Below are 23,739 nucleotides of genomic sequence, written 5' to 3'. Positions count from 1 at the left end.
TTTACAAATAGCCGCTCTGGACCCACTAGTGGGGTGTGGAAACCTTAGCCAGTTTTTTAAGACCCAGAACAGAACAGAATAGACTAGAAAATATTGGAGAGGGAGGTGGGAGGGGGGAAAAATATCAGAGAGCACAGACAGTTGTAAAGATATTTTAGGGACACGTACACACACGTTTACACACTCACATGCAGTGACCAAATTGGTTGTTGATGACCAGGTTCTCCGACATAGCGGTCGTGAAGTATTTTTATTTCATCCCTGCATTTGTGTGTATGAGGGTCTAGAGAAAGGATGTAAAATGTAGTTTTTCATGTTGGTTGTGGTCAAAAGAGCCACTGCTTAGAGTTGGGCATCCTTCTTCTGGATTGCGGAAGAGGGGGCTTACTTTGTTAGGAATTTGTGTTCATACCATGGCAAGCTGGTATAGAGAAGAGGGAGAAAGGCGAACGTTATTGGACTTTTGTGTAATAACTAGTGGTGAAAAAAAATTCTTAATGCAGTCCTGTTATCCTTATTTAATTTAATCCTCACAAACAGTAAGTATCAGTTTGTACTGTGACGAAAATTCCTATTACCACTTTGGGATTTGAAATTGAAGTCATTCTTCTCTAACTGCAGAATTAATCTGTTTTTAGAAAATTAATAATTCTAGTTCTCAGACAGTTGTATATTTTTCCTTTCAAGTCAGAGTTCTAGCTTAGCTCCCTCGGGGAGGCAGCTCCAAAGATAGGCCTGTGGGTCCCCCCTGAGGTTGGGGGGGCCCCTGAAGGGTCAGGATGCGGCTTGCCCTGCTTTCCTGTCCTAAGGTGGCTTCTGAAACACACACTCTGCCCCGCAGAGGGCAGCGTGGGAAGACAGGGCAGCAGCCCGGCGCTCCTGTCTGTTCCAGTAAGTCAGGAAGGCTCGCGGAAACACGGATCCCTGCAGCTTCGTGTACCACGTGTGAGGGGATCCAGGTGCCAGAGGGGGCTGGAGGGGCCAGAGCTTGTGAACAAACCGACTCGTGCTAGCTCAAGTGAAAAAAAAAAAAAAAAGGAAATTTATTCTAGCAGTCAAGAAGTGTTTCTTGAGACCCAGGGGCAGAAACAATGTCTGGCCTCTCAGGGGACAGATCCAGGAAGCTGGAAGGCCACAGGACTGTCTCTCTCTGTCTCATTCCTCAACTCTCTTTGCCTATTCTTTATTCTTCTCTGCACCTCAGTCTACACAGTGGGAAAATGGATCCCCCCAGCCCCAGGGTCCCCTCATTACAGTCGGAGCCACATGCAAAGACAGATCTGACCTTCGTCCATCCCAGCTGTAAGAGGAGAAAATCTAATCTGCTTGGCCCAGCCCCAGTCAGGCGTCCTCTGTCTCTGGTCCAGTCACCTCTGGCCAGGGCATGGCATGGTGGGGCGCCGGGGATCACAGAACGGGGGCTGCTTCTAGAGAAGGAGGATCCTGGAGGCCTCCTGGTGGGGCAGACCCCTCAGAAGGGCTCCACCCACAGCTGCCTGTTCAGAGGAGCCATGAGCCTGGTTTGGCCTTTTGGCAAACACTGAGTGGGTCCAGGAGCTGGAGGGTCTCAGACAGGGAGGGATGGACACAGTCTCTGACCACAAAACTCAGTATGGTAAATCCTTTAAAGGAGACACAGGACTTCCCTGGTGGCGCAGTGGTTGAGAGTCCACCTGTCGATGCAGGGGACACGGGTTCGTGCCCCGGTCCGGGAAGATCCCACATGCCGCGGAGCGGCTGGGCCCGTGAGCCATGGCCGCTGAGCCTGCGCGTCCGGAGCCTGTGCTCCACGACGGAAGAGGCCACAGCAGTGAGAGGCCCACGCACCGGAAAAAAATAACAGTGCCAAGATATACACAAGATATATTTTTTGTGGGGAGAAAACAAAATCCATGAAAAGCTCTTGGGATAGTGCTGGTCCATAATAAGGACAAAGAAAAATTAGCTATTTTTATTTTTATGTGCTGTGAAGTAAAAAAGCAAGTTGAAATATGATCCCACTTGTATCAAAAAACATAGATATACATATATTAGTATTTGCATAGCAAAAACTCATATAATGTTATAAAACAATTTAAAAATTACTAACGAGAAAAAGAAGGAATTTGCATCCAACAGTTAATGGTGATTCTCTCTGGGGGAGAGGGTGGCGTTAAGGGGGACTTTGATTATCTACATGGTATATATTTTAAACATTGGAACTTTTAAAACTACACGTATGTATTACTTCTGTGTGCAAAAGGATGTTTTTAGAAGAAGAAAAATAAAGCAGCACAGCCAGGTAACCGCCCCTCCCCTAAACAAACATCAGTAATTGGCTGTCCTTGGGCTTGCCTGGTGACGCAGTGGTTGGGAATCCGCCTGCCAATGCAGGGGACATGGGTTCAATCCTTGGTCCGGGAGGATCCCACATGCTGTGGAGCAGCTGAGCCCGTGTGCCACAACTACTGAGCCTGCGCTCTAGAGCCCACGAGCCACAACTACTGAGCCCACGAGCCACAACTACTGAGCCCACGAGCCACAACTACTGAGCCCACACGCCTAGAGCCCGTGCTCTGCAACAAGAGAAGGTGCCGCAGTGAGAAGCCCACGCACTGCAACGAAGACCCAACGCAGCCAAAAATAAACAAATAAATAAATAAATTTATAAAATAATTGGCTGTCTTTAAAACTCATCGATTCTGCAAGAGAAAGTTCAAAATCCTCACTGACGACGGTAGCTCATGGTCCGCAGGGGCCCCGCGCCTCTCCCTGCTCCTGCAGCAGACTTCTCTTTTCATGCCTCTTCCTGAAACCTCTTTCAGTTGGGTCTGTTAAAATGATTGTTCGGCCTCCCTAGACGCCCTGCCCTGGCTGTCGCCTTGGCATTCCTTGGGGCTCGTAGCAGACTTTTCTGTGCATCTGTCATTCTGGAATGTCATTCTGTTTATGAGTCAGCCCCTGACCTCAAGGCTAGAGGCTGTGTCCCATCGCACTTCATCCCCTGTACTCAGAGGAAGGGCCGTTTAAGGATGAGATGTAGCTCTTGGCTGCCCACTGCCCTAGGTGGTCGAAGGGAGGCTCTATGGGGTTCTTGTTGCCAGTGGTGACTTCAGAGGGAGATGGCAGCTCAGTTTTCCAGACCTCAGTCTCCCTGGCACTCAACAAACTGAATGTGTTTTTTCATTTACTGTCGACATGGCAACTGAGTTGTTTAACCAAAATGGCTACCTCGCATTCCTCCAAGGTGGCGCCACCCTGGCAGGTACCAGGTGTGTATTGTGAACTGTTGAGTTTGTCACTGTCAAGGCCAGGGCGTTTTGCCTGAGTTCCCAGGGGGATGGTGGCAGAATCGTTCAGGGGGCCACGCCCTGGGTAGAATATCAGGCAGCCAACCAGAGGATGTTTATACAGTTTATCATAACATGGGAAAGTGCTTCTGCTCTGGAGTTAATTTTAAAGAGCAGAATATAGAGTATGATTTTAGCTCTGTAAATACACACACGTGCACACATACACACACACACACACACACACCAAAACCCTAAAAGGAAGTATATCAACACGCAAACAGAGGTTGTCTTAGGATAGGATCATTTTTTTTCTACTTCTGTGACATGTCTACATTTTCTAGAATAAGCATATGTTTTCAATTTTTTAATAAAGTGGAAAATTTTATTTAAAAGAATTGTTTTCCTGGTCTGAGAACATCTTGGGGATCATTCCTATTAGGACATATAGATCACCTATTTTTTAAGTGAATTACATGGGTTTATCTAGCCAGTCCCCCTCTTTTAAAAGAAAAAAATTATTTGTCCGCACTGAGTCTTAGTTGCAGCACATGGGATCTTTAGTTGTGGCATGTGGGATCTAGTTGCCTGACCAGGGATCGAACCTGGGCCGCCTGCATTGGGAGCATGGAGTCTTAACCACTGGACCACCAGGGAAATCCCTAGCCAGTTCCCCCTCTTGAGGGACACTTAGGTTGTTTCCTTTTTTTCCTATTACAAACAGTGCTGTAATAAATCTATACACATATCTAAACAAACTTTAAAATACATTTATTTTATAATATGTAAATAATATACCTACACGGTAGAAAGAATTCAACCTGTACAAATGGTAAACAGTGAAAAGTAATCCTCCCACCTCTGATCCCTGTTTCCCTGGGGGATGTCCTTCCAGAAATGTTCCTTGTGAGTATAAGCATATGTACGTACGTGACTCTCTTTTCTTTTTCGCAGAAATGTTAGTTTACCGCAAACCTGTTTTGCACTCCTGTGCTGTCTTCCCATCTTGGCACATGTGAACTGACATCAGCTAGAACTTATATAACCGGCACTGTGGATCCGGCAGGCCCGCTCTACATGTTTTACTCATATGAGATTGGTGTTTTGACAGATAGTAAAACTGAGGCTCTGAGATCTTAATTGCTTGATGCTTCATGAGTGCAGTATGTTGTCTTGCTTATTTTGTTTTGTTTTTCTAATGGCCGAATATCATGGCATTATCTGGAAGCACTGTAATATATTTAGCCAATCCCTCATGGGTGGGTGTGAAGGTCGTTTCCAGTCTTTTGCTACCACAAACCGCTTCCGTAAGCATCTTTTATGTGTGTCTCTTACATGTGCGTGTGTCCTGGTGCCCACTCGGGGGTGCGCCTGCCAGGTAAATCCCCAGAGGTGGAATGGCTGGAGCAAAATGTTTGTGGGTTTAAAACTTGGCTGAGCATTGCCCATTGCTCTTCAAAGAGGTTGCACCGGCATTGGTGCTCCCATGATTCACGGGCATGCCTGCTTCCTACGCCCTTCTTGGTAGACTTCGGTGATTAAACTGATACTTTCAACCCGCCCAGCATGGCTCTAACAGCTTGGTCAAAGTACAGCAATCACCCCAGAATGAAGTGGATGAGCGTCTGATGACTCACTGGGAACAGAGGCATCCCTGCCCCCCCACCCCGAGCCCGGGGAGACCCCAGCCTGGCAGCTTTGGGCTTCTGCCCCTGCCCACTGACCACAGGAAGCTCTGTGCATACGCAGAGGTGGTGACCGTTTTGGTATTTTGCCCAGTGCTCTGGGAATGCAGAATGGGAAAGAGAAGCTTAGGTGTCCTGGGTCCAAAAAGCTTTGGACCTCCAGCAGAATAAGGGCCTGCTGGGCAGATGAAGGAAAAAGATGTTGCATCTGGCATTGGGCAGGAAGCTGTCAGGGACCTGGTGTCTGGAAAACAGGAGGAGACTGAAGAGAGTCAAGCCTGGCTGGAGGGACTCATCTTTATGAAGCACGTGGTCCTTTATGGAATATGCTGGATATTCATTAACAGGGGTCCCCCTTCTTTAATTTTATTTTGTAAAATTTTTAGCAGCTTTATTGAAATATAATTTACATACCATACAATTTAGCCATTTAAAATGTACAATTCAGTAGCTTTTAGTGTATTCATAAAACTATGCATCCACATCACCACAACCAATTTTAGCTCATTTTCATTACCCTAAAAGAAGCCCCATACCTCTTAGCCATCTCCCCCCAGTATTCCCATCCCACCCAGACCCTAATATCCACTAACGTTATTTTCAGTCTCTATGGATATGCCTCCTCCAGACAGTTCATGTAAATAGAATTATACAATATGTAGCCTTTTGTGTCTGGCTTCTTTCACTTAGCACAGTGTTTTCAAGGCACATCCATGTTGAAATGTGTGTCAGTACTTTATTCCTTTTTATTGATGATGGATATACCAATTTTGTTTATCCATCAGTTGATGCACATTTGGGTTGTTTCTCCCTTTTGGCTGTTTTGAATAACGCTACACAAGTCTTTGTGTGACCATGTTTTCCTTTCTCTGAGGTAGGTACTTGGGAGTGGAATTGCTGGGTCATATGGTAACTCTGTGTTGGGTCCACATTCTTGAGTCCTGGGTCTTCCCTTTCATGGTTGCTGTAGGTCTGAAGGCAAATCACCTCCTCACTCTCTGGGCCTTGGGTACCTCGTCAGTGGACTGGGAACTATCCTACCTGCTTGTCCGTCCTTGGCAAGGTTACCATGAGGTGCCGGCCAGGATGCTGTCTGAGGAAAGACTTCCAGGAGACGGGGCGCTTTGTCATCCTAGGGAATGTTATTGCTTTGCTGGTTATTGTTCCCATCCACCTCTTCCTGTCCTCTCTAGCCATGACTCTGAATCCCACTGGTCAGGGAAGATGACCTGCAGCTACTGTTTTCAACAGAGAGAGATTTCTTGAGGATTTTAAACTTTGTTTCCTTTATAATTATTTGTTTTATTGCTTATAGAAGTAATGTATGCTCCTTGCAGAAGACAACTTTGAAAGTGCAGATACAATTGCTGTTAAGGTCTTAGTGTGTATTTCCATATAAATACAGACACGACTAAATAAACAGGGACTTTTCCTTACAATAACAGGATTTTGCTATATATGCTCTCTAATAACCAGTTTTTCCTCAGCAATCAAGACGTGGTGGGCTTCCCTGGTGGCTCAGTGGTTGAGAGTCCGCCTGCCGATGCAGGGGACACGGGTTCGTGCCCTGGTCCGGGAAGATCCCACATGCTGCGGAGCGGCTAGGCCCGTGAGCCATGGCCGCTGAGCCTGTGCGTCCGGAGCCTGTGCTCCGCAACGGGAGAGGCCACAACAGTGAGAGGCCCGCGTACCGCAAAAAAAAAAAAAAAAAAAAAAAAAGAAATGGTGCATATCTTTCCACATCAGTAAATGTGGATCTAGTCCATCATTTTTTTAGTGGCCCCATGGCTGCCCGTTGTATAGATATGCCACAGTTTCTTTAAGTATTTCCTTTTGTGGGATCCTTAGGAAGTTTCCAGGTTTTTGCTATTATATTCAGTGCTGGGTTCCATGGAAATTGCACGAAACCTCTAAATGCGTGTGGCCCAGAGTGGGGCAGCCACACAGTGATGTGGCCTCTTTCCATCCCAGAGTGTGATGTGCATCTCCACTTCTTCCCTCTTCTTTTACTTGTCCTTGGCCGTGGTTTAAGCCCTTTACTGTCGGTCAGGAGGGGTAAGTAGGGCTGACTTAGGGCTGTAGTTCTTAAAATCTACAGAAGTGATGATGGGGAAAACGTACTTTATAACATCTGCTTACTGAGTGTAACAGTTGATGTTTCAAGAAGGAAGCTTCGGGCTTCCCTGGTGGCACAGTGGTTAAGAATCCGCCTGCCAATGCAGGGGGCACGGGTTCGAGCCCTAGCCCGGGAAGATCCCACGTGCCGCAGAACAACTAAGCCCGTGCGCTGCAACTACTGAGCCTGCGCTCTAGAGCCTGCATGCCACAGGTACTGAGCCTGCGTGCCACAACTACTGAAGCCTGCGTGCCTAGAGCCCGTGCTCCGCAATAAAAGAAGCCACTGCGATGAGAAGTCCACGCACCGCAGCGAAGAGTAGCCCCCGCTCACTGCAACTAGAGAAAGCCCGCGCACAGCAACGAAGACCCAACGTAGCCAAAAATAAATAAATTTATTAAAAAAATAAAGTCATTATAAATATTGGCTATATTCCCTGTGCTGTAAAATTTTCAGAACTTTTAAGATGCATTTATATATAAATGTACATTTATGCATATATCTACAGACACACATATCCTTAGAAATCTATGGTATTTTTTTCATATATACATTTATTGAAGTAGAGTTGATTTACAATGCTGTGCCAATGTCTGCTGTACAGGAAAGTGACTCAGTTACACACATAGAGACATTCTTTTTATATTCTTTTCCATTATGGTTTATCTCAGGAGATTGGATATAGTTCCCTGTGCTATACAGTAGGACCTTATTGTTTATCCATTCTACATGTAATAGTTTGCATCTACCAACCCCAATCTCCCATTCCATCCGTCTGCCCCCCCATCCCCCTTGGCAACCACAGGTCTGATCTCTGTGAGTCTAAGAAATCTATAGTACTGATTTGTGGGTTTCCTCCACCAGTAAATGGTGTCATGCCGTTTGCTTTATTCAGCACCTTGCTTTTTACCCCCAGACAGTAGGCCTTGGAGATTGCCCATATTAGCATCGTCATCTTTTTTTTTTTTTTTTTTTTTTCGGTACGCGGGCCTCAGTGTTGTGGCCTCTCACTGTTGTGGCCTCTCCCATTGCGGAGCACAGGCTCTGGATGCGCAGGCTCAGCGGCCATGGCTCACGGGCCTAGGTGCTCTGCGGCATGTGGGATCTTCGCGGACCGGGGCACGAACCCGTGTTCCCTGCATCGGCAGGTGGACTCTCAACCACTGCGCCACCAGGGAAGCCCAGCATCGTCATCTTTTTAACGGCTGCATACAAGTATGCCAAGTGTACCTAATCATCCCCCTGTGGACTGGCAGGTTGTTTGTAATGCTTGCCTGTTACATAGCGTTACCAGCACCGACCATCTTTGGGCTGGCTTACCTGGGCACACCTGGGTAGGTGATCAGAATGGCTGGGTCAGAAGTCAGTGAAGAAGGTTCATAACCACTGGCCAAGCATCTGGCATAACCAGATGGCCCTCAAAGGTGGCAGTACCTGCTTGCACTCTGCTCACAGTGTCTGAGAGCACTCGCTTCCCGATCCTCCGTAACCACCTGTTTTTCCTAACCTGATGGATAAAATAGTACCAGTGATTTCAGCTTAGCTGAGGTTGTTCACCTGTAATGAGCACTGCGTGCTCAGTGAGCCACTATTTCTAGTGGGAGCATGTCTACCCCACGGGTGGGGACAGGAAAGAAGTTGACCACCAGTAGTCAAAATATTCTTCATTGTCTTTTGTAAACGAGGAAATAGAGGTTCCCCAAGTTGGTCAGCACTGAGCCGGAACCAGAGCTGAGGGAACTGAATCTTAGTACGGGACTTTTTATATTGTGCTTAAAAAAAAGTCAGTTGCATTAAACCCGCCTGTTGCCAGTAAGGTGTGGCTTGATTTTTTTTCTGGGTTTGTAAAAAAAGGTAATTCTGAGCCTGTGAAATAACATGCCCTCTAATTCTGAAATACTTTTTTCCTTGACTGTTTTTTTTGGTTGCTGCCGTAGCATCCAGCCAGCAGGTAATTTCTGTCGATAATCCTCACTGAATGGGGGGCCCTATCTTTGGTTGCTTAGGGCGCATCTTACTCACTGGTTGAGAGAGGTACATTGAGAAAGTCGTGTGTCTCAGGCAGAGAACAGGGCGCTTGTACAGACGTGCTCAGAAGGGCGGCCTGCTGACTACTCAGAACTCAGCGGGCTCCTTGACAGGTGGGGGTCAGAAGGCCATCCTGCCATTCGCAGCAGCTGGAATACAAGAGGGGACTGTGGCACTTATTTAAAGTACAGAAATCTAGCAACTGCTTTAGTCGTAAACATGTCTGTCTGCTGCAGGGTTATGTATAACAGGGAAAAGGCAGTGACAAGCTCAGAGTCTCACTGTGGAGAACCACAGGTGAACAGTTAAGTCAATAATGATAAACCCATGCAGTGGATTGTTACACAGCTGTTACAGCTAACTTGTAAATTCATGATGTGATGTTTGTGTCAAAAAATTTGAGTGATTTGTTCTTTGCTTCTTGGAGTGTAACCTAGGAGAATCTTTTTGGAGGAGAACTCCAAATTTCTAAACTTTAAATGTGATCCAGTGATTACACTTCCAAGAAGTATGTCCTACTGAGCTCTTGCACAAGTGCACAGAGATTTAGATACGAGGATGGTCCCTTTAGCACTGTTTATACAAGGGATTATTAGAGAGAATCTAAATAGCCATCAACTGAGGTCTAAGAAACAGCTTAAGGTACATTTATACAATTGTATATCCTACAACCATGGAAGGGAAACGAGGTTGATCCAGCCTGTCTGTACGTATGACATGGAAAGGCTGGGTCCAGGATCCTGTGTTAAGTGGAGAAACGTAAGATGCAGAACAGAATACTGTCCCAGTGCTCTTAAATTCATGTGTGTGTTAACAAATGCATAGGAGGAAACCTGCAGAATATCTAAATCAACTGTCAGCTGAGGTTTTCAGAGGAATAGAGGTTAGAAAGGACTGCTGCTTTCTAATTCAGAATTCTGTAGTACTTGTACTTTTTTGTAATAAGCAGATCAAACATTTGGAATCGGGGAAAAAAATCAAGATCACTAAATAAAGAACCAAGTCCCATTGACCCACTCTCCTGAAAGGCTGTAAGTTATATTTGCAGTGTGATTCCAATTTTATTTAAAAATGCACGTAAGGGATCTGGAAAAGAACTAGTCCAGGGTGGGAGGGAGACGCAAAAGGGAGGGGATATGGGAACATATGTATATGTATAACTGATTTAATTTGTTATAAAGCAAAAAATAAAAAAATAAAAAAATAAAAAAAAATAATAATAAATAAATAAATAAAACAAGAACTAGTCCAAAGCATTGATGCTAGTTGCTGTGGTGGACGGCATGTGGCAGATTTGAATTTTCTTTGTCTTCTGTATTTTCCAAGTGTTTTCATTAAATATGAATTACCTCCAAATAGGAAGGAAAAAATTACAGGCTTCATTTTTAGACTTTGCAGAGATTAGAAAGCCCCAGTAAGGGAGCCCTGGGCCGTGTGCGTGCATGTGTGTATGCGCCTCATCTCCTCTGAGAAGGCTCCCAGTGATGGAGCTTAGGCTGGGGGCATGCGCTGGGAGCTGTCCTGTTTGGACCCAAGTCCGTGGAAGAGCTCCTAAGAGCTGGTCCAGGAGGCTGAGGGATGCCACTGGGGGGTGGGGAGGTCTGGAATCTGCCAGGCCCAAACAGTGGCCAGCCCACGATCCAGACCCTCCCTGTGGCTCAGGCCTGTGGCCTGGAAGGGAGTTTTCGTCTCACTGATTCTGTAGAGGCTGTCGGGCAAAGGTTCAAGCTCTACAGGAAAAGATGGAGAGGGTATTTATTGCTACCCAGTGTGAGAGTCGGAGTGTTTGTTTGGAGGGGACAAGAAAGGAGTCCACCTTGGGATTATAAAAGCAGTAAAATGAGCTGCTTTTCTTTTTTTTTTTTAATATTTATTTATTTGGCTGTGCGGATCTTCATTGTGGCACTCGGGATCTTTGTTGCGGCACTCGGGATCTTTGTTGAAGCATGTGAACTCTTAGTTGTGGCATGTGGGATCTAGTTCCCTGATCAGGGATCGAACCTGGGCCTCCTGCATTGGGAGCGTGGAGTCTTACCCACTGGACCACCAGGGAAGTCCCAAATGAGCTTCTTAAAACAAAAAAATGGGGTCGTACTATGATGCTGTTGAGAATCAGCATGTTCTCTCCATAACGTGCCTTGGTCATCTTTCCCAGTTAGTACCCTTGAAGCCCTGTTCTTAACAGGGTTTGAACGTTTGGGGACCTGTTTTCGGGCAGCACAACAATGGAAGGCACTGAGGCACCGAATGGGTGGAGGGCAGGGATGCTGAACCCTGCAACGGGCAGAGCAGATCTGCACAAGGAATTGTCCTGCACCCCCAGGGCCTTGGAATGTCTCATGGGAATCTGTTCATAATTAACTGAGAACTTAGCACTTTGTTAATGTAAAGGCAACATATCTTTTGCATAGTTTGCTATACTCTTGAGTTTAAGAAGGTTAAATTGTCTATGGATTTCATTTAGGGCAGTAAAATGGGGTGTATTTATGATTTATACAATATTTATGAAAAGGTGACATTGGGCCTGATAGGGTCCAGAATTCCCACCATAAGGCGGTTTAGCATTTTTTTTTTTTTTTTTGCGGTACGTGGGCCTCTCACTGTTGTGGGCTCTCCCGTTGCGGAGCACAGGCTCCGGACGCACAGGCCCAGCAGCCATGGCTCACGGGCCTAGCCACTCTGTGGCATGTGGGATCTTCCTGGACCGGGGCACGAACCTGTGTCCCTCGCGTCGCCAGGCTGACTCTCAACCACTGCGCCACCAGGGAAGCCCGGTTTAGCATTTTAAATGAACAGAATCAAAGTGTATTAACCACTCCCCACAGACGTTTGGGATGAATTCAGTTTTGCACAATCACAGTGATACCTCTTGTACACGTATGTTTGCACACTTATGTTTGTATTTCTAGAGGATACATTCCTAGATGTAGAATTGCTGGGTCAAAATAAAGGAATACTTTTTTTCCATTTTAGTACATTGCCAGATTGCCTTTAGAAGAGGTTTATACCCCCTGACAGTACGTGAGAACACCCGTTTCCCCACATCCTGGTCAGGCTCGTCATTACCAGCTGTTAAAATGTTTGCCACTCTGAAGAAGGCGGGATGGGGGAACATCATCTTATTTTCATTCTCAACTTTTTGCTAACAAGTGAAGCAGTATGTGTCTTCTATACATATTATGTTTCTTCTTCGGTTTTGTAGTTAAGACAGGTCATTTCTGGCGGTGGGAAAGCTGGGCCCGTGTGAGCTGTGCCCGCGTGAGGTCTTTTGGGAACTATGTTCCTACAAGGATAATAGATGGGAGTGATTCTCTCTGACTGATGCTGGCTGCCTCCCCAGTGGTTGGAGACACTGGGAAATCACAGGGTGAGAGGAGCTGCCCTGCACTGTCCCAGAAGCCCCTGGTCTGGACCTAACACTTCCCTTTGCTTCTGCAGGAAGCTTGGAAGCATGCAATCGAGAAGGCTAAGCACATGCCTGACCCCTGGGCCGAGTTCCACCTGGAGGACATTGCCACGGAATGCGCCACGCGTCACAGGTCAGCACCTTGTCTACAGATGCTATATGACCCCAGACCACAAGGAGTCCTTGGGTTGGGTCCTCCTTCCACTTAAAATCAGTGAGGCTTAAGTACCCTTGGAGATCAAGGAAAATGGAATATAATAATAATAATATCAGCCAATATTTGAGTATTTACGCATGCTTAAGGCATTGTGCATGATCTCATTTAATCTTTACAGTGTGTATTTAATCCTGTAAGGTGTGTATTCTACAGGCTAGGCTGAGCTATGCTGCAAGTACAAATACCGCAAGGGCTTAATGCAACAAAGGTGATTTCTTGCTCATATGAAGTTGGGTGAGAGTTGAGCAACTCTTCAGGGCAGCTCAGGGATCCAGGCTACTTTCGTCTTGTGGCTCCATCATCTCAACACATGACCCCAAAATGGCTATCAAAGGGAAAGAGAGCAGACCAGCCTTTCAGTGCCTTGGCCCCAGGAAGATTCACAAAACAGAGCTGGGAGGGTCTAGATTTCCTATTTGAAAAGGCAGAAGGAAGGAAGAGTGTTTTCAGGGGGTTTCAGGAAGAAAAATGAAAAACAACAAAACACTACCACCAACATAATAATAAGGAGGACTATGATGATGATGATGAGGGTCCTTATTTACTGAATTTTCCATCTGCTAGGCACTGTTTAAGCACTCTATATGTATTTACTCATTAAAAAAAGTCTGGAGTAGTTGTGTCAAGCATTCAGCACTCCTTTGAGAATCTGATGAAGCCATTCAGAAAGTTGCACACATATGTCTAATTTTAGTCATAATTTTAGAAGTCTCATGGATCTGCCCTGGGGCCTGTCCTGTGACCTCTGTAGACCCCTCCAGCTCTGACTCATCCAAGTCAACCCTGTGAGTTCCTTCAGTTGCCCCAGTGGAGAGAGAGGTTTGAACAGGGTCACCCAGGTAGTTAATAAGATAACTTTCAGACTCAGACCAGTGTCTTTGAATTAGTCAGGACTCTGTTTCAAATGCAAGTGACAGAAACCCAATTCGCAGTGGCTTAAGCATAGAAAGGAACGGTTGACTCATCTACGTGGGCTTCACGTATGGCTAGCCCCAGATGCTCCAAGGATGCTTTTGGCTCTGACCCCAGATAGACTGTCTTACATCAGTGGCACAGATGGCTCCTAGGAATCCCACATTTCATCTCATGGGAAACGATCTTTCTTTCTCAATTCTTTTTAAAACAAAAGTTCCACATTTGAATCTCACTGGCCTGGCTTTGGTTATAGGCCGGTTACTGAACCAGTCCTTGTGCCAGGAGCTTTGCTCTCACTGGCCAGGTCTAGATCACATACCACAAGCAAGAAAGTGCTGGGGGATCAGCTTCACCCAGTCCATATGTTCTAAGAATGGAGGATGGTGGTTTTCCAAAGGAAAATTGGGGTGCTGTTACCAGAAGAAAGGGGAGAAGTTGCTAGGCAGGCAGAAACAGTGGAGCCCTCTCCACCTTTCTGCAATGTGTTCCTGCTCCCACCTTGTGAGGAGATGGCTTAGAGCCTAGCGTGCACCCTTCCCCATTTCGGAGGCTGACCTCCTAGTGGGCTCTGGGGTCTGTGCCGGCAGCTGAGGTCAGCATGTCGGGGCCCCAGAGGCCAGGTTGCGGACTCTGTTCCTTCCTGCCTATAAACGCAGCGTGGTGGCTGGTCGGTGACATCTGGCCTCCAGGCTGAGGACACCGGGCCACCAGGGAGGCCCTTGGAAAAGCAGGACTCACATGCTGGGCTGGTTCTGTGTGTCCCTGAGCTCCTTGGGGGCCAGGGACCAGGGGCCGTGCCGAATTGTGTTTATTTCTTAACCATAGTAGCTGATTTCACCTGCCCTGGCTGCCAGCAGAGGGAGATCAGGCATTGATGGCCAGAATGTCCAGAGATTTCTAAATTGGAGGCTTCCACCTCCATTGCTGGTTTTTAAAGAGCTCTGCTGCAAGCCAGCCCTTTATTGGGACAGATTTCCTGTTCACGTGGGTTGTACCCAGGCTGGTTAAGAGCACGGTTCTGTTTGAAACCGACCTGGGTTTGAATCTTGGCGCTCAGGAAGGTTTTTTCACCTCTCTGAACCTTGGTTTCCCCATCTGGAAAGTGGGCACAATATTTGTATGGATCTCAGAGGGCTGAGTGGTGGTTGATGGAGGAGTTCCGTGTAAGCACTCAGCATACAGTGAATGCTCAGTGAACTTAGAGCAGCTCTGTCCTCTGTAAGGTTAGTGATTGTGAAGGACAGTTAAGACCCTTCCAGTGTTGTATGTCTCTGCCCTCTCCCAACTTCTGGGCGCCTCTCAGCTTTCAGTCTGTTTGGAAGTGAGGGAAGACTACTTCCTTTACCTTGGCCTCTACATAGTAGTAATAATAATGATTGCTGTTATCTATTGAGCACAGTACTTGCCATGGGCTGGTGCCAGCAGGTGTGTGGCTCTGACAAGCCTTCCTCCCCACCCTGGGCCTGGGGTGGGTTAACTGCCAGGCCTCTGCTTGTTTTTCAGGCTCTGAGAAGGCTGTTCCCACGAGCTGGGAGGTTCTGGAGTCTGTCGCCCCTGAGGGAGGGCCAGGGAGGCATCTGCTAGAGCTAAGAACATCTCAGCCCTGGGGGAGTTTAAGGTTTTAGGGATTTACTGAGCCCAGGAGCTTCCTACCAGGCAAACCTGTTAAGGCCCAGCCAGGCCTAGGGGCAGATTTGCTCTGGGAAAGAGGATCCCTGGGAAAAGAGATGAAAATGTTCTGGAACCGTCTCCATCCCTCTCTGCCCTGGGTGTGTATCCAGCAACCCCTTTCCTGGTTGGACTCAGACGCAGGACCCTCCCCCAGCCCTGCCTGCACCGGGACCTGGGCTGGGCCTCACACTGGCAAGACCGAGGATGCTGCCGCCTCCCGTCCTGGGACACGCCAGTCATTATCTAGGCCAGTTATAGCAAGGATATTCACTTATTCAACTGTTCATCCAACACGCGTTTATTAAGCCTCGCCTGTACCAGGTCCTGTTCACTGGCCTGTCTTTGTGGAGTTACAGTCCAGTGGGGGAGCCAGATAGGTAGGGAGCAAGCCCACCCACTGCACAACAGTAAGCGCTGGGGGACATGGTAGAGAGGGAATAGCTGCCTTTGACGAAGGGGAAGGAGGCCAGTGTGGTGGGGACCTGGGAGGGAGGGGGAGTGTCCACAGACCCAACCCAGGAGGTTAGCTGGGCCTGTGGGTAGAGAGCAGATTTGATCTCGAGGGCAGTGGGCAGCCCAGAAAAGTCTTCTGCCCTTAGCTAGTGAGCGACAGGATCAGGTAATGGACGCTGCGCCCTGGGGTGGGTTCTGGTCTCTGCAGGTACAATGCTGTCACCGGGGAGTGGCTGGAGGATGAAGTTCTGATCAAGATGGCGTCTCAGGTGAGCAGAGCCTCGAGCCCAGTGTAGTCAGGGCTGAGTGGGGATTTCTCTTGAGCCAACGTCAGGGCTTGCTTCCTTTGCTCCACACCCACTTTATTTTATTTTTTTAACTTTGGGGGATTCTTTATAGTACTGTATATTTATTTTATTCTTTACAACAGCTTTATTGAGATATAATTCACACACCATACCCCATACCCATTTAAAGTGTACAGTTCAGTGGTTTTTAGTATAGTCACAGAGTTATGCAACCATCACCACGATCAGTCCCAGAACATTTTCACCATCTCGAGAAGAAACCCCGTACCTACCCATTAGCAGTCAGTCTCCAATTCCCTTATCTGCCCCAGCCATGGGCAACCACTAATTTATCTTCTGTCTCTGTATATTTACCTATTCTGGGCATTTCATATATTAATCATATATATCAAAAGATTCTTCTTGACACTCTTATTGAAAATCAGTGAACCGTGAATGTGTATATCAGTTTTCAAAACTTGCAGGTCACCACCTATTGCTTTTCATCTAACAAGGTGAACTCAGTGGGTTGCAAGAAAAAGGAATCAACTAGAAAATAGAGAACGTCCTGCATAGTAAGGGGCAGGATCGATTTGTGAGACATTTTGTGGTGTATCACATACTCAGAAAAGTGTATAGCTTGATGAGTTTCACCAAGTGAACACGTGTATAACTAGCACCCAGATCAAGACACAGAATCTCACCGGCACCCCCAGAAGCCCCTCTCAGCCCCAGTTACTACTCCTTTACCCCCAAGGGTAAGCGCTACCCTGAATTCTACTACCCGAGATTGGTTTTGCCTCTTTTTGTACTCCGTATAAATGGAACCATACAGTATATGTATAGCTCAACATTCTGTCCATGAGGTTTGTACATGTTTTTTCTAGAACTGTAATCTGTTCATTCTCATTGCTGTATAATATTTTGTCAAGCAAATAGACCTGATTCATTGATCCATTATACTGTCGATGGACATTTGGGTGGTTTTGCTTTTTTTCTGTTACAGACAGGGCTACAAAAAACATCCTTTGACGTGTACTGTCTCTACCCCCAGCCCATCACCCCCATACTATCTTCACCCCCTGGGGGGTCTTCTGCTCAGCTCGGGTGGGGAATCGGGTGGTCTCATCAGTGCTGCAGCCTCCAGGCTGGAAGTTCTATGAGGACTTGGTGCCTCATAGGAGGGAGGGCCCAGGGATTTTAGGGTTGAGATGAGGTCCAGGGCATCGATTTGGTGGGTGACGTCCAAGGGGAAAATCTCCTCCTGGCTCAGGGTAGCCTCTGGGTGGGGTGTGGGGACTGATAACCCGCTGTGTGATGTCTTTCAGCCCTTCGGCCGGGGAGCAATGAGGGAGTGCTTCAGGACGTAAGTGACTCAGCCTGCCTCTCGGGTCCCTGCCCAGACTCCCTCAGGCTCCTGAGAGCAGGGGCACTGTGACATTTCCAGTCAAGAAATGGAGACAGTGGCTTCTCTTCTTGTAGCCCAAGCTCCTCTCCATCTGGTCTCCCTTGGACCATACGTTGGGACCGGCTGTGGGATGGGCTGGAGGAGAACAGGATGTATGTCCCTTAAGCCCCCTTCGCAGCTCTTTGAAGGATGCTATGGGGTGGGGAAGCCCCTCCCACCTCTTGCATTTTGTTCCTGGCTCTAGCCAGCTGGGTCAGGCAGGGTCTTCCCGTCCTGAGGACTAGGGCTGGGATCCAGAACACCCAGGCGGGCCTCCTGATGCCTCTCCCCTCAGGAAGAAGCTTTCCAACTTCCTGCACACTCAGCAGTGGAAGGGGGCCTCCAACTACGTGGCAAAGCGCTACATTGAGTCCGTGGACAGGGACGTGTACTTTGAGGATGTGCGTCTACAGATGGAAGCCAAGCTCTGGGGAGAGGAGTATAATCGGCACAAGCCCCCTAAGCAGGTGTGTGGCACCCCTATCTGCCGCCCTCCAACACCAGGATGTATCTGGAGATGAGGGCGATGGAGGTGCCTGTCACAGGCTTCCTTCTTCACCATCTTAACAGCAGCTAATAACAGCCATCATGTATTGAGCCTGATATGTCAAGTACTCTACATGCCAAGAGCTATTTATTTCTGAAAACAGAGGTCTGAGGTTGTTTGAGGTTGGAATGTTTTTATTCCATTTATAGATGGGATCTATTAGTCAGGATTTTTGCTTGCAAATGACAGAAACCCACTCAAACGGCTTAATCCGAAAAGGGAATTTATTGCCTCCTATAACTGAGAAATAGTGCTGGCTACAGGCGTAGCTGGATCCAGGACCAAATTGAAGTTGTTGGGACTCTTTCTCCAGCTCTAGCCTCAGTGTTCTGTGTTGGCATCGCTCTCAGGCGGCTTTTCAACTTGTAGTGACATGTTAGTCCCAGTAGCTGCAGGCTCCCTTTCCATTTCTCGGCAACCTTGATGGAATGACGTGTTTTCCCACAAATTTCAAGGAGTCTCAAAACTGGGTTTCTTTTTTTTTTTTCTTTTTCTTTTTTTGGCCGTATCACGCGGCATGTGGGATCTTAGTTCCCCAACCAGGGTTCAAACCCGCGTCCCCTTTGTTGGAAGCACGGAGGCTTAACCACTGGACTGTCAGGGAAGTCCCATGGGTTTCATTGGCTTGATTAGGTCAGGTGCCTATCACTGAGCCAATCACATGGCCAGGGTGTGGGAATATGCAGATTAGGCAGGCCTGAGCCTTGTACCCACCAGCAATATGGGTTCTTCCACCCAGACCAGATGGACTGAGATTGGTGGCTCCCAAGGAAAAGCAGGAGAGGGAGTGGGGAATGGATTCCTTCCTTATCTGCCCCTGGGGAACCTAGGGCACAAAGGGGTTAAGTGTCTTGCCCAAATGGGCAGGGATGGAGCCAGGGCTCAAATCCAGGCTTTCCAAGCCCCTGCTCTTGGCTTCTTCACTTGAGCCCCCAGTGTACTGGTGACCTGAAGCCAAGCAGAACTTCCTGTTGCCTGCAGGCATTTGAGAAAATAGCACCCCAGGCCTCTGCCCTGCTTAAATTCACAGCTCAGCTCTCCTACTGTTTGTGCGCCTGCTAGCTGTAAGGTACCATCTTCTGAGTGCCTAGGAGAGCCACACTTCCAGGTAGCCAGCAGAATTTATTGAGTGCATACTGTATGCAGAGCCCTTGATTAAGTGTCCTTGGTGTGGATACAAAAAGCCACATTCCCACCCTCGGGGGTTGTGACCTCCTTAGTAATTCAGTACACTCAGGCCTAGCCACTTTTTCCTTCCTCCCTAAGCTTGTTTCTGCCTCAGGGCCTTTGCACTGACTGTTCCTGCAAGGCTGCATCACTGCATCTCTTGAATCCTACTCACAGTTCAGGTCTCAGCTCATGTCACCTCCTCAGCTAGGCTGTGCTAGACCATCCTAAATGAAGTAACCCACTGCTCCACCCTCTGTCATGTCACTTTGTTTTGGTTTCTTTTTTTTCAGAGCAGTTGGCACCGTCTGAAAGGGTCTTATTCATGTAGTTAATATTTCAGTTGCTTCTCTCCCCCGAGGGCAGGGATTTTATCTGTCTTGTTCAACTCTGTCCGAGTGCCTAGGTGCTCAGTGAATAATAACGTGGTTGAATTGATGAAGGGAGAGGAATGTGGTTGTTTGAGGAGGACCTGGCTGTCCCTTTGAGGATGTATCCTTGCCACTGACCCTCACCCAGTTGCCTTCTGCTCAAGCAGGTGGCCCTGCAGCTGGCTTCCTGGTAGGAATGGAGCCAACTTTTGGGACAGGAACCCTCTGGGAACCAGCCGCTCCTTCCCCCCTGTCTGGTTCTCAGAACTGAGGCCACATTTGGGGAGGTTCTCAGCTCTCAGCTCTGGGCCCGTTTGCCCTCTGCAGTTGTTGTCTGCCTGTCTGGTGACTCAGCCAAGCAGTTTCCTGGGTGGTCATTTCCTGGGGAAACCCAGGCCTGGCTCCTGTTGTGGGTGGCGTCAAGGGAACAGGGTGCCGTGGGTATGATCTCGTGTAATAGATCACAAGTTAGAGTTTCAGGTTTTCCCTGCTCTACTTTACAAACGTACACAGTACTTACGTGTTTTCTTCTGAGTACACAGTTAAACATATACTTGGTGCAAAATTTAGCAAGGAATGTCTGAGTTCCCTGTAATTCCCCTTTGCAGGGAAAGAACCACTCATACGGTTTGGTATGTATCACTCTAGAATTGTGTCTGCTGATAATAATGACATCAGCAAACGCTGACTGGCTCTTTCCTGTGCCAACAGATTTCATCCTCTTGCCCATTCCACAGGTGAGGAAACTCAGGCACAGATTGGTGAAATGACTTGTGCAAATTCACTGTATTAGCATAAGGCACAGGTTGAGTTGCTTAACAGACACACCCACAGTTGTGTGCTAACTCGAAATGGTTTCCTTTTGTCTCATCTAACAATCCCGCTTTGGTGGGGTCTCAGGGTGGGCTGGTGCTTCTCCTCCTTAAGTCATCCAGAGGCCTGGTTCCTTCTGTCCTGTTGCTCTGCCACCTGCCGGGAGTTGCCCTGGACTACATGGTCAGATCTGGCTCACTGGCAGATGTCCGCCTTACAGCCTCAGGAAAGCCAGAGAAGGAGAGGGCAGGCTGGAGTTGCATCAGCCCTGCTGCTTGCCTCCTATTGGCCAGGCTTAGTCACATGGCCACACTTAGCATCCAAGAGAAGCCAAGCGATGCCATCCCTACCGAATGGCTGTGCATCCTGTTAAAGCTCAGGGATGGGGAGTTGTCTTAGTCCATTTGGGCTGCTGTAACAAAATACCACAGAATGGGTAACTCAAAAAACACAGAAATTTGTTAAGTCCAAGATCAGGGTGCCAGCATGGTCACATTCTGGTGAGGGCCCTCTTCCTCGTTCATAGCTGGCATCTTCTTGCTGTGTCCTCACATGGTAGACAGAGTGAGGGAACTCTATGGGGTCTCTTTTCTAAGGGCACTAATCCCATTCATGAGGGCTTCTCCCTCATGACCTTATCACCTTCCAAAGGCCCCACCTCCTAATACCATCACCTTTGAGGGTTGAGATTTCAACCTATGAAATTTGGGAGGATACATTCAGGCCGTAGCAGGGGTTTTCATTCTCAAAGGAAAAGGGGAGTGGATTCTGGGGACAATCAGCAGTTTCAGCCTTTCTGCTCCAGCCTCTTATCAGAGGAGGGTTCCGCCTGGACCCTCCTCTGACCCCCCCTCCCACCTTCCCGCCAGGTGGACATCATGCAGATGTGCATCATAGAGCTGAAGGAAAGGCTGGGCCGGCCTCTCTTCCACCTAGAGCACTACATCGAGGGCAAGTACATCAAGTACAACTCTAACTCAGGCTTCGTCCGCGATGACAACATGCGCCTGACACCGCAGGTGAGGCCCCTGCAGAGGCCCGTGCCCCATCTCAGCAGACCTCGGGTCCCTCCGAATTAAGCAGGGCTCCTTCCTTTGTCTCTGCCTCTGTACAACTCCTCCCTGCAGATAAAGGCCCCCAACATGGGCAGAGGTGGGGGTGTTGAAACCTCTCAGAGCAGTGCCTGCCAGCGTTTGTGCAGCCCACAGCCTGGTCCCTTGTGGTCACCTTTTCTTTCATGTCACCCCACAGGCCTTCAGCCACTTCACTTTTGAGCGTTCCGGCCACCAGCTGATTGTGGTGGATGTCCAGGGCGTGGGTGACCTCTACACCGACCCACAGATCCACACCGAGAGGGGCACTGACTTTGGAGATGGCAACCTAGGTAGGCAGGGAAAGCCAGCGTGTCCACGGAGACCACACTCCCCACAAAATCTCCGGGCTCTTTGTTCACCCAAGAAAGCAGGCCGAGGTGATATATGGGGCGCCCCAGGATTGTGGAGATGGGAGCCTGGGGCCTCTGGCTCCTGCCAGTTTAGCATGCTTTACACCTGCCCCTGCCACATTTACGGTGTTCAGTACCGTCCTGCCCCCATCCCAAAGCAGAGCAGTGCTCCAGACCCCCTACTCTGTTGTGTCCGCAGGTGTCCGCGGGATGGCTCTTTTCTTCCACTCTCATGCCTGCAACCGGATTTGCAAGAGCATGGGCCTCGCTCCTTTCGACCTCTCCCCAAGAGAGAGGGATGCGGTGACTCAGAACACCAAGCTCCTGGTGGGTACCCAGCGTGAGCCTGCTCGGACTGGCAGGGCCCTTCCGCTGCCAGGACCCCGCAAACTGTGTTTCCTGTGTGCCGGTGGTTCAGGCCCTGCAATGCCTAATTGAAGAGTACTGGGGCCGGAAGGCTCTTAGTCTTGTCTGTGCCCCTCGTCCCTCTTGAGCCAATGCACACAGCCCTCCTGAATATCCCCACTAATAGGGGAACTGGGGTCTGCTTGATTTGGGCCCATTTTTGCCCAGAGTGAGGGGACCAGGTATGTACAGATAGCGAGTGGGGTGTGTGGAATGTGGTTTGTGTGATGTGTTGACAAATGGCTGGACGAGACTTGGACCTGGCTCACTGAGTACCTCGCCATGTCCAGGATGTGCCCCCATCCCCACCCCCACTGCATGGACCAGATATAAGACAATATTGGCAGAGAGCAGCTTGGGATTCTGGAATGTATCCCCCAGCTCAGGGCTGTAAAACGTGGGCAGCGCTTCTGGGAATGCTGGCCCTCTGAGCTCCTGTTCCGGATGCTCCTTCTTAGAGGCCTTTGGGTTAAGCCCCCACTGATTCGTTTTAGGTTTTCTGCCAGTCCCTTAATAGGCACAGGTGGGTGCTGTGGCTGAAAGGGCCTCAGGTTTTGAGGGAACAATAGGGAACAGGAAGAGCCCCTCTTTCCCAGAGGGTGCCTGTGTGACGTGCATGTCCCTGTTAATTCTCCAGCAATCAGCCCAGACCATCTTGAGGGGGACAGAGGAAAAGTGCGGGAGCCCCCGGGTGAGGACCCTCTCGGCGAGCCGGCCCCCCCTGCTCCTTCGCCTCTCAGAGAACTCTGGAGATGAGAACATGAGTGACATAACCTTTGACTCTCTCCCTTCCTCGCCATCTTCTGCCACGCCGCACAGCCAGAAACTGGACCACCTTCGTGAGTGATGGTTTGGCCCCTGGGCATTGTGATGGGAGGGGACAAGCACAGGTGAAACAGGGCTAAACTGGCTTTCACTTACGTTAGAAAATCAGACATGCCAACCAAAAAGATTGATGGCCCACATGGTTTTACGGGTGAGTTCTTTTTAATAAACTTTCAAGATGCAGTCATCCAAATGCTGTAAAAACAGTCTTTGTTGTAGAAAACAAGGTAACATTTTTCAGAGTGTTTTATGAAATTAGCGAAAACTTTTATACCAAAATTTGACAAAACACCGAAAAAGAAATCTATATCCCAACCTCAGGTATAAATATACAAGGCAGGGCTTCCCTGGTGATGTAGTGGTTGGGAATCCGCCTGCCAATGCAGGGGACACGGGCTCGAGTGCTGGCCTGGGAAGATCCCACATGCTGTGGAGCAGCCACGCCCGTGCGCCACAGCTATCGAGGCTGCGCTCTAGAACCCGCGAGCCCGCGCACAGCAACGAGGACCCAATGCAGCCAAAAATAAATTAAAAAATTTAAAAATGAATAAATAAATAAATATACAAGGCAAAAATTCTAAATAAAGTATTAACAAATAAAAACTAGTATCTTAGGGCTTCCCTGGTGGCGCAGTGGTTGAGAGTCTGCCTGCCGATGCAGGGGACACGGGTT

The 23,739-nt window shown here is 48.4% G+C and overlaps 1 protein-coding gene across 1 annotated transcript in view; it reads left to right on the top strand.

The window, feature by feature from the left end:
• EEF2K (eukaryotic elongation factor 2 kinase) overlaps positions 1-23,739 on the top strand; it is a 61,489-nt gene that overhangs the window by 14,473 nt on the left and 23,277 nt on the right. The window contains exons 3-10 of the mRNA XM_082645192.1: positions 12,537-12,637; positions 15,969-16,029; positions 17,376-17,413; positions 17,790-17,961; positions 21,262-21,411; positions 21,644-21,776; positions 22,036-22,163; positions 22,879-23,080. Coding sequence (XP_082501318.1) covers positions 12,537-12,637; positions 15,969-16,029; positions 17,376-17,413; positions 17,790-17,961; positions 21,262-21,411; positions 21,644-21,776; positions 22,036-22,163; positions 22,879-23,080 — 985 coding nt within the window. The remainder of the gene's footprint in view (positions 1-12,536; positions 12,638-15,968; positions 16,030-17,375; positions 17,414-17,789; positions 17,962-21,261; positions 21,412-21,643; positions 21,777-22,035; positions 22,164-22,878; positions 23,081-23,739) is intronic.

Source organism: Mesoplodon mirus (genome assembly GCF_964341445.2).
Source record: "Mesoplodon mirus genome assembly, chromosome: 15".
Lineage (NCBI taxonomy): Eukaryota > Metazoa > Chordata > Mammalia > Artiodactyla > Ziphiidae > Mesoplodon > Mesoplodon mirus.
Note: the sequence above shows the minus strand (reverse complement) of the source record. Positions and strands in the feature narration are given on the sequence as shown.